We start from the raw sequence: 16,660 nt of genomic DNA, 5'->3' as shown, positions 1-16,660 counted from the left end.
TAGCACCGTGATTACCCCTTTTAAAAATTCCTTCTTACAGCACAGTAGCTCATTTACATAACTCATTACTCCAACAGCATTGCTAGCAACGCTACCTGTGCTCAAGTGCCTTTCAAGGCTCAGACAGGAGCAATTACTAACAGACAAAAGAAATTTTCCTTGTTTCTTTTCTGCCTCTCAACCTAATGTGCTAAGAAGAGAAAGGACAGCATATGCTAACTGCAGGGTTGGAAAAAAAGATGCTGTAAAGGGCTAAAGCCATGACATTTTCCAGCTCTAAGGCTACCTTCACCATTTGTAAAATGTCTGCTGCAGTCATTCTTTTTGCTCAGGTAGCACTTGCTCCTGCTAATGCTTACTGCAATTCCATAAGTTTCTCTGTGGTTTGATAAAATACATTAAAACTCTGTAAATTTTTCATATGCAGCAGCAACACATCGTGAGTCACATCAAGTAAGTTTTGGTGATCCCCATCTGGTCTCATACACCACTATCACCTCCTAGCACTCCTTTTTGCAGACTTCAATAACTGCAGCATTAACCACAGGTCCCACCAGTCACAGCCTTAGCACACTGCGCCAGGCCCAAGCTCTGGGGGAGGGGAGCAAGGGGGAAACACAGGATTGTCAGAACCTACCCGCAGATTTTTGGAAGGTGTGAAGTCCCATTTGACATCCCGGCTCAAAGCTGACACGTTGACACCTCTAGGGATATAGATACTTTTGGTCAGGGTGCTGATGTCCGAGAGAGGTCTCTGGATACCATCAAAAATAGCTCCCATAATGCCAGGCCCCAGCTCCACTGACAGGGGCTTCCCAGTACGGAGCACAGGATCTCCTACAGAGACACCAGCTGCAGATTTGCTGAGGAAAAGTTCATCCAGAACAAGGGAAAGAAACCAGGCAGAAGTCATCAGGTTCACATCATACTCCAAAACTCCTTTTCTGACTTTAAGGTAATACTATTCCTATGTTACACATCAGCACTTGAGAAGCATGTAGGCCTTATAGTAAATTCTGAATTTGCTCAAACAGCAAAGTTCACCATCCTCTAGAGAGGCAGAGTAGTGGCAAATAGTCTGCTTTACAATCATTTGTTCAAGTCAACTGTTGTTGGCAACTAATGTCAACCAGTATGGATGAGTTCACAGGAGTGCAGGCAGTGGGATGACAAAACATCACACATTTCTTACATCTTCAAACCTAGGAAACAGATTAGGCTGTTTAAGTCAGATAATGTTATGAAATATGGAATTTTTCACTTCAGAATTTGTTTAGAGAGCACAATTATTTTGATCTTGAGCCTTGCACAGCTTTTTTCAACAGCAGCCTAATTTTAAAATTACTTTGTCTAAGACCAGCACTATTGTCCTCCTGTCTTGTATCAAGCTGTCAGGTCTGTGCACTACCTAAGCTCCAAAGATGCTCAATGGACTTTTCTCTGCAAAGGGCCAGCACCTTGGCAGAAGGGCCTGCTAGAATACAAAAGAAACCTCCAAAACTTACCCCAACTCAATAGATTCAATATGAGTTGACTTCAGAGAGGCCTATGACCAAGTTTCCTATCAAACAGGAGATTGAAAGTAAACTATACTCAAACTTATTCCATGAACTGATGGAAAGCTATTCGATACTGCAACAATGATGCCATCCCAAATGATAAATTATTAGGCAGAGACAGGATCTAGTCAGCAGCTTGCCAGCAAGCTCCTCAGAACCAAGTTTTGGGAGCCAGCACAGCCTTTTTCTGAGGCTCTACAAATACACACAGCCCCCTTGGGATAGGGAAAGAGGCCTGCCTTCAAGTTTTATGACTTCTTTTTTGACATTTTCTCATATATATATGCAATAAAAATTACATTTTACGTTGCCTAGCTTTTAGAATATATGCTGCATCATAGCTGGACCAAGATACTGTAAGCCTACTGCAGCAGAAAGTGTAATCTGTTATGCTTGGCAAAATACTCTGTCCAGAAGAAGGCATCCTGCCCACTTCACATTTCTTATTTAAGCATTATACAAGCACAGTTATCAAAAGGAAAGACAAAGATGCAATAAATATTGCTTAAGTTTGCCATTTATGGTTGACACTTGTCAACTGCCTAACAAAGAGGCATTAAAATGCCCTTGAATTCTAAGGTACACTTTGATTCCCAGTCAAAAAAAGTCTCCTTGCTACACAGCCACACAAGGTAAGATTCACCTCAAACACATCAAAATTTACAAAACACATGCAGAACAGATGTCCTGCCAGACCCCAGAGTATCTGGCAGCAGAGAGGGAGCAGTGAAAAGGATACAAGTTTCCTCATACACCTGGACAGTTGCCAGGTCCCCTTCCAGCCGGATGATCTCCCCCACCAGCTCACTGTGTCCCACTCGCACCAGCTCGTACATGGCAGCTCCTGCCATGTTGCAGGCTGTGACCACTGCAAAAGACAAGCACAGAGGTGAGGTATTTTCCCTGCAGCTCAGGAAATCTACCCTTCACAAGTCTGTAAGAACTGCACAGCACAAACCTGGTATTCACCCATATCAGACACACACTCTTGACTTCACAAAAGGATGCCACAACTCCTGGTATTTCTAGTTTAAAAGTCAAAAGAATAAGTTTTCCTACAGTTTGCACTCTGTCCTTTATCCAGAAGAAGAGGACACTATGAGAATGCAGTAATTCACAGGACAATTCAGGCCATAATTTCTCTTATCTGTCCTGACAGATTGCAAACGTTGAGGGTGTGAGATACTGTGAACTTTGACAAACAAGCTCTATAGGAACTTCTCCCTTGCATGAGCTGGGCCACATTCTCATCTGACTAAATTAAAACACACAAGAAAGTGGCAAAACTCACTCGATGCCTGGTAGTTACATAAACCTGTGGTTGGGGGCCAGCATTTTCAAGTCATTAAACTTCTGTTTACCTTGGTAGCATCTGGATGCTGGCATAAACATGGAGAGATCCAGCCAAGGCACCTGCTAAATACCCTTGCATCTAAAGTGATGCCTAGAAAGCTTTTAAAAAAATACTAATTCTGTAGAAAAGTGTTGTGTCTATCTTAGGGCACTTAAATTAACTTTCAACAAATGAAAATTGTTGTGCAGCATGTTTTGGGCCTGAAACTTCCTGCTGCTTTGAGTTAGATTTTAGCAGGTCATACACGGAGTCCTGGCTGCTTTGCAACAAAATTTATTATGTCTTGCATATTATGATCACAGCAATGCACACAAGAGTCACATATTTACACAAAAATACATTTTCCACTTCTTGGGCAAGAAATTTGTGTCACTTTAAAATTGTTTCTAGGTACCAACTCTGCAGTTACAGAATTTGCAGTCAAAAAACTTGTGCCTATTTAGGTAGGGAATTTCTTATTCATCAAATACGTTGCATTAACAAATAAACTTGCTAATCTTCTGTTCTCACATTCCCATCCTTCCCTTCAAGTCTTCAAGAGAATGCAGGCAGGAGGAGAAAAGCCAGTAGAGTCTGCATGCATTCAGAAGCTGTTCCTAGCAGAGCTTAAGCTATTTCAGCTGATAAAGATGAAGAAAGAGTTCTCCTTCTCCCAGCTGCACTATCACCACATTCTATCACCTTCCCTGACTCGTGTGGCTCCTTGCTGAGCTCCCCCAGCCCATGGTGCAGTAAACAGAGCAGCTTGGCACTGACAGGGACTGAGGAGATCAGAAAGCACAGGGACAAACTTTCAGTGAGAACAGACTATTTATTTCATATCCTTTTAGTGAAGCTTAGCACTTCACTTCACTTTAGTGAAGCTTAGCACCGGGCCCTGCAGATTTCCAACCAAGGGATTTTTTTCTCATACAGAAAGCTTACCTTTTGTTATTATTATTATTATTGTTATCTTTATTCAACTGCCTGCTTCTGTTCATTATATTTTTTAAAAAAGGTTAATTAATAGTAACATCCTGTTAGCAGTTTTTTAATAGTTTGTCAGACTATAAGCCAGTAATTCTTCTTGAAGTCCCCTACCAAAAAAAAAAAAAAGATGAAAAGCACCACCCAGAGCTCTTTTACACTCCTCTGCTTTCAAGTGAAGATTAACAAGATCCTAGATAAAACAAAATTTATTACTTCAAAACAAAATTTATTACTTCCTTTACAAAATAATACCTACCAGGTCCTGAGACTCCATAAACATAGCCAACAAAAGCCTCTCTGTCCTCATCACGTATTTTGGGGAGCTTGGAGAAATCCATTTTGCCTGTTCAACTGAACAAAAGAAAAAAATAAGTCAGTCCTGAAGAACACACACACACATAGTAACTTCCTCCTTTTCCCCCTGCTCTCCTCTTATTTTCAGTTAAAAAGAACTCTGAACTCATAGCCAGAAGCACCTTAGCCTTAAGCACTTGAAACTCATTTTAAAGCTGTAAAAAGTTAAAAAGTAACTGATTTAAACAAACAAAATATCTGAGATTCCTTACTGCAGAAACATAGGGGTAGAACATCACCCCATAATGTGCTCTACAGAATGCTACTGAATGAAATAGATGCAGTGCAACAATGCCCAAAACACTGTTTCACTGTTTTTTAAGCTTGGTAATAGGATATTTAAATGACAGAAAATCTCTTTTGTATTCCACATCTCATTACCCTCCTTCAAAATATGGAGTTTTCCATGATTCTGAGTGAGCAAGAGAATGTTCTGGGTCTGCTTTACTGCCACCAGTCTCTAAAATGCAATACTACAAATATTAATTGTGAAAATTCAATTTTTGCTATCTTAAGGTGGTGAATCACAGCATTTAGAGGAAGAAACACATTTTCAGAAGCACCAGCACACAAACATGTGAATCCTTTCTATGTGTCTCACAGCTACAAACTATGCAGTCTTTGCTCTCAGTGAAACCCATGGAGCATCACAGAAGAATTGTGCTGAATAACAAGCAAACCCCCCCAGTCTGCAACAGTTAAACAATAGGCTGTCATCTCATGTCAGTAACTGTTTAACAAATCTAAACAACTGGCACTGGAAAAGCTGTTTTATCAAGAGACTTCCTCCATGCATGTGTGTCCTGTGGCTGGCAGCTGGGCTGTCCTGCTTCCAGTGCGGATCAGAGGATTTAGTGGTTTTGCTTTGTGAGCCCTTACCATGCTGTGTGTTACCTTGGAAACTGATGGGTGTTGGAGAACTGCAAGGCCACACTCTTCCCATTTCCCCTGTACAGACACCCTCAGGACACAGCACTGGTGCAAGGTGCAGCCCCAGCCCAGAAGGCCCCTGCGCTAACCAGCAGCCAGGCCCTGGGTTGGTGACATGAACTGGGAGCCATCTGCTGATACTCACACTCAAGTCTTTGAGAGCAGCTTAATCTAACCCAGCATCTTCCACAAGGCAGCAAACACAAAGGCATACTCAGGCTTAAAAACCTGCCCTGATATAATAACCAAGACAACAACTCCATTGCCACCCTTTCCAGCACAATTATAGGATACGTTTTTGCCTATTCTTTGGGAGCAGTAGCTGACTTGTGCTATTCTTGAAACCCTACAACTGTTTTCCAGCTTTTTAATACAACAAGTCCTCTGCCCCTCAGCCTCTGTACTGATCTATACATTTCAAATTGGTGGCACTGCCCTTTAAGAAAAAGATCTCCCACGATTCCAAGCCCCTGCTCATCCTGAAGGAATAGCTTCTCCCAGGCCCCATGTGTGGAGTGTACTGTCTGTCATGGCTGCCACTGATTTATTCCACAGCAGCTGATCATGGCTCAGTCACCACCAGACCTGCTAATGGGTCTTGAGCCCAAAGACTAAGCCAGATACCCATTAGATCCCTCTACCCTCCAAGCCATAGGTTATCTTTCACACTTCCTGGTGTTTAGACCAGGAGACAATTTTAATTTCACTGCTTTTCCTAAAATGCCTCCTCTGACAAATGGCAGAGGGGAGGTCCTCACAAAGCAATCTGCAGTTCCTGAGCAGCTGGTATGAGCTGGCTCTGATCTGACTAACACAACAATCTCATCTTTTTTGCTTTTAACAACTAAAACATGCTTGCTTTTAACAACTAAAACTCAAGGACAATTGCTGTTCATACTGAAAGAAGCAGTTGTTCTTATAAATTCAAATTAAACATTTACTTCAATATAACAATAGAGAAAATGTCCAGTATCGTACTACCAACATCTCTAAAAGCAAAGTAGAGAGTCAAACCACATTCTCATAACTGAATTAATGACACAGCTTGGCAATTAGACAACATCCCATATGAAAGAGTCAAATTACAAAGGCAAGGAAAAGCAGGAACACCAGGCCAGTTTCAATTTAAATTAACTTTTCATAATCAAAACCTGCTTGAAGTGACTGTTTACCTTTTAGGGAGGCAAGAGAGAACCTCAGAAGAGCCATTCTGCAGTTAAATGGCAACATCCTGACAGCCAGCACCTACCTCTCCTGCTCCTGGGGCTGCTCTGCTCCCTCCCTCTTCCTACAGCCACCTTTCCAAATTCCTGCCCAAGCCAAGAAGAGCAGGGGATTCCTCCACTAGACCACCTAGCAACACACTAATAAACCCTGTCTTTACCATGATCTCCAGCATCTGCACCAACAGCTTTGAAACACATACCCATTAACTATTTCAAATGTAAAAGATGTGAATTCCTTCTCACCTCTGTTTTACCTCTGCTATACCTCCAAAGTACAGTGCCCACCCAGCCAGGTTGACCTCTTTCTTAAGGGGCTACATCTCTTAACACTGAATACAGGTTAGGGGAAAAAAAAGCTGTTATTTATCTCTGCATCATTTTCTTGTGCTTGTGTACTAGCACTACAGATTTTCAATTTATATGGAAAGTCCTTGAGGACCAAAATGCTGCCTTACCTTCCTACCTTGTTAGATGTTTTCACTGCCAGTACCCAAAGAAAACGAAATTCCAGAAAGCATATATGTACCCTAGGAGCCATGGTAGCTGACCATTTTAGAAAACTACAGAGCCCCTGAGGCCTTTGAAAGGCCTCTTGCCAACACAAGATATTAGGCACTATATGCAATTCCCTCCTACAAAAGTCCACTAGCACACCTACATAGGATATCAGCATAATTTTAATTCTCTTATGAGTAAAGATACATCTTGCATCCTTTACAATTTATATCTTTCTTATCTAAAACAGTTCATCAATTGATTTCAAACATGCTCTTAAGCTCTAGCAGTCATATTCTGATCAATAGTACCAGAAATCAAAGTATTGCTCGCAGCAGAACCTTCTCTGACTAAAAGGTGATTTATTACGCTGATTTAAAAGAACTAATTAAACATGAAAGAGCCCATAACCTGAGCTTTCTATCTCGGTTCCTCCCCAGCACAGTAATCTGGTTACACAGTAGCCTAAAAAATGTAACTGCCTTGCTCTCAATGTTGGAGAAACCCATTTTGCTTCACTGTTCCTTGGTTTTGCATCTAACATTTGATTAGACACAGAATTTACATTACAAATTGCCTTAATACAAAGATTATTTTCAGAATTCAGACTCCAGTGAGATTTTTAGGAGCCTTCTTGCAGCAAGGAAGAAAATCTACAACAATTTTATCACATAAACCCAGCTCCTTACCTTATTTTGCAGAAGCAGGGAGCACCAAAAACCCAGAGGCCCAATTCAAAAGCTAGAATTCAGCAGTGAAGCATCACCGCTTGCGAAATAATCGTCCTTCCAGTGCCCCTCCACAGAGGGATGAGAAAGCTGCTGCAGAGGGGAACGAAATTTCTGACACACAGCAGAGGCACAACCACCTGACTTGATGAGTCATCAGTCTCTCTCTGCCTCTCTCTCCCACCAGCACCGAGGAATGCCGCAATAGCAATTCCAGCCACCTCGAGCCCAGCTGAACTCCCATCTGTGCTCTCCCGACTGCACGGGGCCCAGCAGGAGAAATTCAAAGGCTTCAGTGTTTGCATTAAGGCCTCCTATAAAGCTGGGAATTCCAATATCCCGAATGATGCACACAACCATACAAATACCCTTGAAAGAGGTGCATGTTTTCTGCTGGGATCTGTTCACCTGCCAGCCCTCGGGTGTAACGCAGCCATGTCAGTGTGTGCTGTGCTCTGGAAGAGCTGAACACAACAACTGTTTAACAACAGGCTGCCTTAACAGGGAGGCGCTGAGCACACTGCAACACTAATTGCTTGAGCACGCTGAACAGTATTGATTGCTTTCAGGAGCCTGGTGGGGCTTCCTCACGCTCAGAAGCCCTTCCCCTGGCCAGCAGAAGCACCAAGGCAATTGCACAACATCCAGCACCCCAACAAAGCAGAGAGCTGTGCCACCCTGAGTGACAGCTGCTGGAATCTCCTCAGAGATCGACAGGCACTGCCCCACACACAGAACAGGGGCAGCTGTGTCATGCCTCCCTAAGAACCTGCATGAAGCCAAAGAGTTCCCAGCAGTCTTCACAACTTCTCAAGTATATCTTTGCAAGTTCTAGGATTACCAACACTTCAAATTGCCACAAAAGCCTAGACACTAACCACAACTCATCAGTAATTTGGAAGCAGCAGCATTACATCAGTATGTCATCAATGGTAGGAATCATTCTATTGAAATAACTTTGAACTCGAAGGTCATACATTTTAGAACATCTGAAACAGACTAATGTGGTTTGATTTCCATGGGTAGAAAAACAGAGTCAGAATATAAGCTCTTACATTTGACATCCAGGAAAGCTTAATAGGCCTAAACAGTAAAATATAGCCAAAGAGTTTTCCAGAGAAAATAATACCTCCTCCTCTTCTTAGTAAAAACCTAGACATTACAGGATAGTAAAGATCACCACCCACACTGGACAATCAGCTTAGTGTCACACTGGAGATGCTTCAGGTCCAAGGCTGCTGCCATTCACTGTGCTCACCTGAGCAGACTCTGGCACAGTGCATAAATCCCATTGTCCAGCTGCATGAAGATCTGAGCAAGGGCCTCATAAATAACTGGATAATCACTGCCACAGATTTCCCGTAACTAGGACAGTTCAAACTTCCCCTTCTAACAGATGATATCTTTAAGAGGAAGTATTTAAAAAAATACAGTGCTTGAATTACTAGACAAATGCAGAAGTCTGTCAGCATTTTCATATCTAGAATTTGGGATACTGTCCCACAAGAAACAACACGCCCAGAGCTCTAACACAGGTCACTGGGAAACGAAGCCCAATAGTATTCTCAGGAAACCTGCTCCTTCACACTATGCAGAGTTGTAATTTTACTGTAAGAGTGCAGGGGAAATTACTCCAGATTTCTCAGTCACCAAACAACTGAATTACTGAGGTTCAGGGGCACCTCTGGCAATCATGTACTTCCAACCCCCAGCTCCAAGCAAGCTGATGTGGGCTGCTCAGGGCCACATCCAAATGTGTTTTGATTACCTCCAAGGATGAAGCCACCACAACTCTCTGGGCAACCTGTTCCAGTGTTTAGACACCCCTGCAGTGTTTTCCTATGTTTAAAGGGACTTCCCTGTATTTCAGATGGTGTCCATTGTGTCATGTTACTTCAGCAGGTACCACTGAGAAGAGTCTGGCACCATCCTCTTTGCTCCCTCCCATCAGGTGTTTATATACTTTATAATAAGATTCTCAGAACCTTTTCTTCCTGAGACTATGCAATCCCAGCTCTCTCATCTGCTTTTCCTACTTCCAAATGCCTAACAGTCTCTGTGGCCCTTTTCTGGATGCACACCTCTAAGCCACGTCTTTCTCCGACCAGAGAACCCAGAACCAGACACAGCCCTCTGGATGTGCTTTCCATCAAGTTTAACCAAGGTGAAAAACCACTTCCCTGAACCTCTTGGTGGGATTCTTCCAAACACAGCCCAGGATAGTGCTGGCTGCCTTTGCCACAAAGGCACACTGTCAGCTGATGTCCAGCTTGGGGACCCCAAGGTCTTTTCAGCACTCAGCCAGCTCTCAGCCCGTAACAGGATATGTGGTTATTCTGCCTCAGGTGCAGGACTTGGCACATCTCTTTGTCAAACTTCATGGGATTCCTGTCAGCCAATTCTTCCAGTCCAGGTCCCTGTGTATGGCAGCACAAGCCTCTGCTACACCAAACTCCTTCCAACCTGTCACCTGCACTCCAATGGAACCAGGCAGGAGTCACGTCCTGTGCCCAACACAACCACGAGGCTCAGTCTTCTCATGACACAGACATTGTGAAGTGAACAGCACCAACCTTCCTGGCACAAGCTCTGAGCTAGAAAGAATATTTCTTATACTCAACAATACGGACATTTTCCCACTTAGTTATTCATTCATACAATTTCAGTTGTCACAGAGCACTTTGAGGCCACCTCTGCTCTAGATAAATCCGGAACCTGCTTGAGTGATGCTCAGCTACATACTGTGGACCAATCTGCAACCCTACAAGACCATTAATCTTTTTACATAACTTGTTCCTTGGGTTCTTATAAGCCCCCTCCTCTCACGTGAGGCTAGTTTTGCTCAGCACATGTACACATAAATCCATATGAAAGAGAATTATGCTGCCACTGTCATTGCAGCACATGATTACACACTCACTACAAAGTGAGACCATGCAACACTGAATTCATGAAGTTCACCACAAGCTCCTACTGTCCTCTTCCTAAAAACACATGGGGACTTAGCTATGGGCGTGCCAATACATGTAAGTTTGATACTTGAAATAAACATCATGCCTTGCAAACAAGCTAAAGATTTGACAATATATTTATATTTGATACATACATACAACATGAAGTATATATTCCTAAAGCAAGGGTGTGAAGTCTGTCCATGCAAGATGTACCACCACTACAAGCTGTAACTCAAGCACCCAAGCTTTTATTCAGCAGCTTAGGAAATTGCTTCAGCTGGCCCAGAACAATACTAGAACAAAGCTGTTTGAACATTACTAAGAAGTCAGCAGCTAAAATAAAACTAGACAGAAAGGCTGGCAAGGTGTTCATTGCATAAGTACTTTGACCCACTGAAGATCTGATCAGCTCAGTAGATAAGCTGCCTTCAAACATCAAACACAGCTATCATGCTATATCTAGAATTGATAAAGACCCTAGCTAAACTCCTGTTACTAGAGAAAACCACATTGTCCATGTGAGAAAATGTTCATCAGCTGACTCACATGCTACAGTTTTCCATAATAGGGTTTTCTATACCAATTTTTTCCTCTCAGCTGAGGCTTCTCCAGAGGAGGAAACTGATGAGCCTCTCCTTAGTTCTTACTTGCTACACTGCTTCACAATTTTATTACTGTGAAAAATTTGACATTCCTTTCAGCCTGCTACACATTCTGCCCTTTGGCTTGATAGACTTTCACACAAAAGAAAGATCTAATGCACCTGAAATCCAAACCATACTACAGAACACTAATACAAAATTCATCTCTGTGTTCTACAGTGACCTTCTTTTCTTATCCTGATCCTGTCATCTAGCTGCTAGGGCTGAAAAGTTCTGCAGCCATCTGCTCAGTGCAATGCTCAGTCATTCCCTCTAGATGAACAGTTTTCATTAACCTCCCTAACATTACTGCTAAACTAAAATCTGCCCCAGCTTTCATTAAGCAAAAGTCACTTGATTTTCAAGTGTATTTGGCACTGTTACTTGAAATACTTTCTGTTGCTCTAACCTTTAAGATGACAAATATTAAAATGATATTAATATGCAGCTGTAAGCAACTATATGAGCAAACTTTACTACAGTTCAGCAGAGTGACTTCTGAAGAGCTGAAGATCTTACATCAACAGACAAAAGGTGTGCAATTTGACAAAACCACGGTAGCTAGATTTTTAAGTCAGGCTCAGTTTTACACACAGAATCACATGAGTTGTTTGGGCTCATTAAAATACATTGTCTCCTCTATAAGCCTCACTACTGCCTAACCCTTCTCCCCAGATGAAATGGCTAAAATACTGAGTATGAGTTTGGAATAAGCATTTCCTCATTACACCTAAGTTTCAGATTACCTTTAAAGCAAGGATATTATAGAATCTTGAGTTTATTATGCAAGGTATTTCATAGCTAGTTTGAAGAGCTGAACCAGGAGTGAGTCTGCATGAAAGTCTTTGAGAAAGCTCCAACATCCCTAGCAGCAGATAGAAGTACTCTTTTATAGCACTTTTGGTATAATGAAACACCTGGTTGGAATCACAGCACACCTATCGGCACTGGATTCCAGTAAAAGGAAATTAAGTTGAGGTTGACTTTTCCTGCAATGAAAAACTGCATCTTTATGTTTTAAAGCAAGCTAAGCTATGTTTGGAAATCTTATGTTCAAATAAAATAATACCTGAAGTATTTACAGCTTTTCCAGAACAGCCAGAGGCTTTCCAACATATTAGATTTTACCATTGTTTAAATTACTTATTGTGGTGGTTGTCTGAATATCTACCAGCCTCATGCAAATTTATCCCACGATAACTAAAATCTTTAAAATTTTAAGAATGTATAGGCAGTTCACATAATAGAATTGCTTATTTAGCCATTTTTACCAATACAGTCTGCAGTTAGTCTGAAACACCATCTTAGAGTTTTTATGAAGAGCTGCTTTTTAAGCTCTTGCCTTCAGAATGGGAAATAAAGTAGTGATACAGTGTAGCAAGAACAGGGCCAAACATTTGCACCACAAACTGAAATTCTGGGAAGATTCAGTTTCTTTGCTTGGATATTAAAAAATTGTCAAGTCATTCTTCAGGCCCTTTACACAAAAAACTTGCACAGCTGAAAGCTTTTGTCCAGTTAGAATAAGTTATTCCCAAAAAGGCACAGCTGTCTCTCTATGAAGTCCATGGCTTTTCCCACATCCTTTCTGTATCTCCTGATGCCCAACCATCCCAACCACAACAGGACTGCTCTCCATGCTTAGGGCACAGAACACAGACCAGCACCACAGACATCCAAACCACCTCTCTTTTACATGAGCCACCACAAACCACTTCAGTAAGCAAGCACAGCTTACAGCAGCCTAAGGATGGGACACAGCACCTTCACAGCACACATTCTGGCATTTTTCAGGGCATGCTGTGTGGCAGAAACACAGCTGGGCAGACTGGTCAGCTGAAACTCACCAAAGCACCAACATTTCAACTTGGCTATGAGAACCCTTACAACACGAGCACTTTTCAATTGTTTAGGAAGGACAAAGATAAGGCTTTTATATTACAGAGACCCTCTGGAACACCACATCTCTCAAGCATTTGTACCTGCAATGGGTCTATTTCCAGCAGGTTTTCTAGCTCATTTATCTGTTCAGCACAATGAGTCTGGGTTAACTGGGGCAGCTTCCCATACTAGCTTTGGTCCTTGCTGATTACTTTTGATTTGAACATAACAGACTCCCTAAAATGTAAACTACGACAAAATTAAAAGAGAGGCAACTGTCAGACAAATTATTTCTGAACAGAGTGAGAAACAACACTGGATTTTACCATTACACAAGCTCAGAGAAATAATCAAGCTGATGAAGCAAGCAAATAAATTTAGCAGCTGAAACAGGTCTTCATCTGCCATTTCATTAAGCGGTAGTAGCAAGGTCTGTTAGACTTTCAGGTTTTATCCATATACACCTTAATGGTTTTCACAGCAAGTGTATCATTTCACTAAAGCCAGGCCTTGGAAGGCAAAGTCTGTCAGAACAGCCATATCATGTATGGACATCTAAAAAGCTAGCAGCAAATGGTCAATGCTTCTGAGACATGGGAGTGCTGAACTTGAGAGCTTGACAAACACAGGAGAAGTAAACACTTGGATGAAATAAAGCAACCAAACAAAAAATATTTATGAGTGCAGAACTCAATGCCATGAGAGATGACCAAACCCAAGAATTTGGTATAAGCTTTGCTGTCCACTCCCAAAGGGAAGAATGGAGAGAGCACATCAAAGACAAGCAAAATGCTTTTTATACCATAAAAGAAGATCCAGTCAAAACTGGTTCTGCATGCTGGACATTTAGGTGATTATTGGCTTATTCTGCAGAGGAAAAAAAAAGGCTGAAAAGTTTAAGTTAATTTTGGTTCCTCTGCTGGAGTAGGACCCTGTTTCTCTCTGCCCAGCTGGAAGACTAAAGGAGTCACATGTTTTAAGATGTCGAGTAAGAATGAATGAGCATGACATTCCAGTTGACTACATGGTCTGTTTTCATTGGCAAAATTCCAGCCTAAAACAAAAAGTCACATGGATACCCTTGTTCAACAATGCCACAATATTTCCAAGTCTGAAATCCCCCACTTTTTAACCAATGAAACAAGCATGGAGAAAAGAATATATTTCAGGCAATTGTAGCATTGGGTTGTTGCATGGTTTGTGTTTTGTAGGGTTTTCTTAAAAAGACAGGGAAAAAAAAAAAACAGGGATTACTACTTGGTCAGCAGTAGCAGTCAACATTTTATGACCAACATCAAAGTAACCAAAGACCCCAACTAGGTTATCCTGTAATCCTTTTTCTAAAGGAGTAATTAGGAATGCAGCCATAGTCACAAACATGCAATTTAAAAGCAGGAGGGAAACCTATCAGTAGGAACTTTCAGGGCTTGAGAACCCAAAGACATCCATTATGGCACCAAAACACAAGGGGAATGCACAGTGCCTCTAGAAGGGGTATCATGCAGGGGAATCTCTGGTAACCTGCTGGATTACAGCAGCTTTGGATGACAATGTGTAACAGCAGCACCCATGCAAGTCTGGAAGATAAATGCATGAAATCATCCTGGGGAAAAAAAAATTAGATAAGAGAAGGACACTTAAGGCCCACAGCCTTTGTAAATGAGGGCCAATGAGTATAAAACTGTTAATGTAGACTTAGACCAAAACAAAAGCTAAATTTAAGCTAATGCTCTATAAAAATGAAGCAACACTAATCACTCATGGCTCAACCCTATTACCACTACCGGTAGAAAAGAATTCTTGATTTGGAAAATGACAAGGCAGCATTTACAGGAAAAAGAGATCTTGTGTTGCTATTGCAACACAAGACTCCAACCCCCCTTTGAACAGTCAGCTGATGCCAGCAGCCATTTTCCACTGTTGCCTTAATTTCTCCTTCCCTGTTCTCTCAAGCTGATGTCCATGGTGATTTAGTATTTCTGAACGTCAGACTTCACCACCTGATCACAAAATTAAGACTAATTTTTTCCCCACATAAAAGAACAAAGCTTTCCCAGAGGACTTTGCATTACAGACTGAGAGGCACAGCAAAAATAATCTGCAGTATTTTTTGGTAATACAAAGACCTGTAGATTGTGATCCCACTTCACATATTCTTACATAGAAAATAATAAAATGCAGATATTATTACATATTTATATTTGCTGGTCATTGAAAAGGCCTTTGAAAGTACCACACAGAGAAGCCAAACCTTCAGCTGCTGAAGATCTGCACAGTGCAGAAATCAGCACAAATACACCACAACTCGCAGATCCGCCTCAGTTACTCAAACTTCCACTTGCAAATGCCAGTTTGTATTTGACATGTTCTTGCTAATAAATCACTTCGTGCAGTCTGTCAGCAGGTTTTCCTATTTTCCCACCCCCTCTCCACTTCAGCAAGCAGAATTAGCATTTGAAATACCATGCTAGATCAAATAGCCAGTGTACTTTGCTGAAGTATTGCATTACAATGAATAAAACTATCACCAAATTGCTTTAATGCCCAACAGGAGTGCAAATCCTCTGAGGGAAGACAGTAAAATCTTAGGAAGACAGACTTTACTTTCTTCCTAAGACAGCAAATCACTTTGGGCAGCTGCATGGAATGGATGGGTCTTGACACATATGTGCCACATATTCCGATGTCACATCTACCTGTGACATTGGAAAATCATCCAGAATCCAGTCATGCAAGATTTCTCTCCTGCCTCTAAGTGAATGCCAAGGGTGATGCTTGGAACACCTCACCTAAGGCAGAGTTTTGTCACTGGCCGCAGGAATAGGAGGCAATTTGATGTGCCACCAGGATATTCAAATGCAGAACGACAGGGTCGGGCTGCAGTGCGAGGCCCGCAGCACCGTTCCCTCCCAGAGCCGCGCTGCTCGCTCTCTGCCGGGCTGCTCAGGCACCCAGAGCCTCACATCCACCCACTCAAGATGGTGGGATGACCTGGCACTGGAAGCCAGCCGCTACCACCGCGTTCCTCTCCGGTACGGAATTCTGGCACAACCCTAAAGCACCTCACTGGGCGCCTTCTGAGGTTTTTCATTCAGGGCCGCTTGGCTGTCCAGCTCTCCGCTCCCGGTGCAGCGGGGCGGGGAAGCGCATGGCCGCCTCCCGCGGGCTGTGCTGCCGGACACGGCTCCCTGAAGGTCGGCTGCCCGGGCCCCGGCGACACCCGCTCCGCAGAGCCGGGGCCGCGCTCCCCCTGCGAGTGGCTCCGCGGGGAGCCCGCGTCCTTCCCGGGCAGGGTCCGAGCGCGGCGGGGAGCGACGAGAGCCGACCCCCCCCGCCTTCACCGCAGCGGAGGACAAGCCCCGGGCGCAGCTGGGGAGCGGCGGAGGCAGCGGCGCGGGGCAGGGACCGAGAGGCCCGAGCGTCTCACCTGGGCCGGCCCGGCGCGCCCGAATCCGCCCGAGTCGCTCCGGCGGCGGCGGCGGCAAAGGAGGCGCTGGATCAGCTGACGCCGGGCCCCGCGCGCATGCGCCGCGCCGCTCACCGGAAGCGCCGGGCGCGAGCCGTGCCCG

The 16,660-nt window shown here is 43.1% G+C and overlaps 1 protein-coding gene across 2 annotated transcripts in view; it reads right to left on the bottom strand.

Moving 5' to 3' along the window:
- Positions 1–16,619, bottom strand: part of ATP6V1A (ATPase H+ transporting V1 subunit A) — a 31,671-nt gene extending 15,052 nt beyond the window's left edge. Inside the window, exons 1-4 of one of the 2 annotated variants that reach the window (XM_063148434.1) lie at positions 16,519–16,619; positions 4,139–4,233; positions 2,299–2,427; positions 638–852 (exon numbers count right to left, since the gene is read on the bottom strand). In XM_063148434.1, the coding sequence (XP_063004504.1) occupies positions 638–852; positions 2,299–2,427; positions 4,139–4,220 (426 nt within the window). In that variant the 5' untranslated portion in view covers positions 4,221–4,233; positions 16,519–16,619. Of the gene's footprint in view, positions 1–637; positions 853–2,298; positions 2,428–4,138; positions 4,234–7,576; positions 7,750–16,518 lie in introns of those variants that run through there. The other variant, XM_063148433.1, reaches the window with a different exon arrangement.
- Positions 16,620–16,660: the final 41 nt, after the last annotated feature.

The sequence above is a fragment of the Melospiza melodia genome, chromosome 2 (genome assembly GCF_035770615.1).
Source record: "Melospiza melodia melodia isolate bMelMel2 chromosome 2, bMelMel2.pri, whole genome shotgun sequence".
NCBI lineage: Eukaryota > Metazoa > Chordata > Aves > Passeriformes > Passerellidae > Melospiza > Melospiza melodia.
Note: the sequence above shows the minus strand (reverse complement) of the source record. Positions and strands in the feature narration are given on the sequence as shown.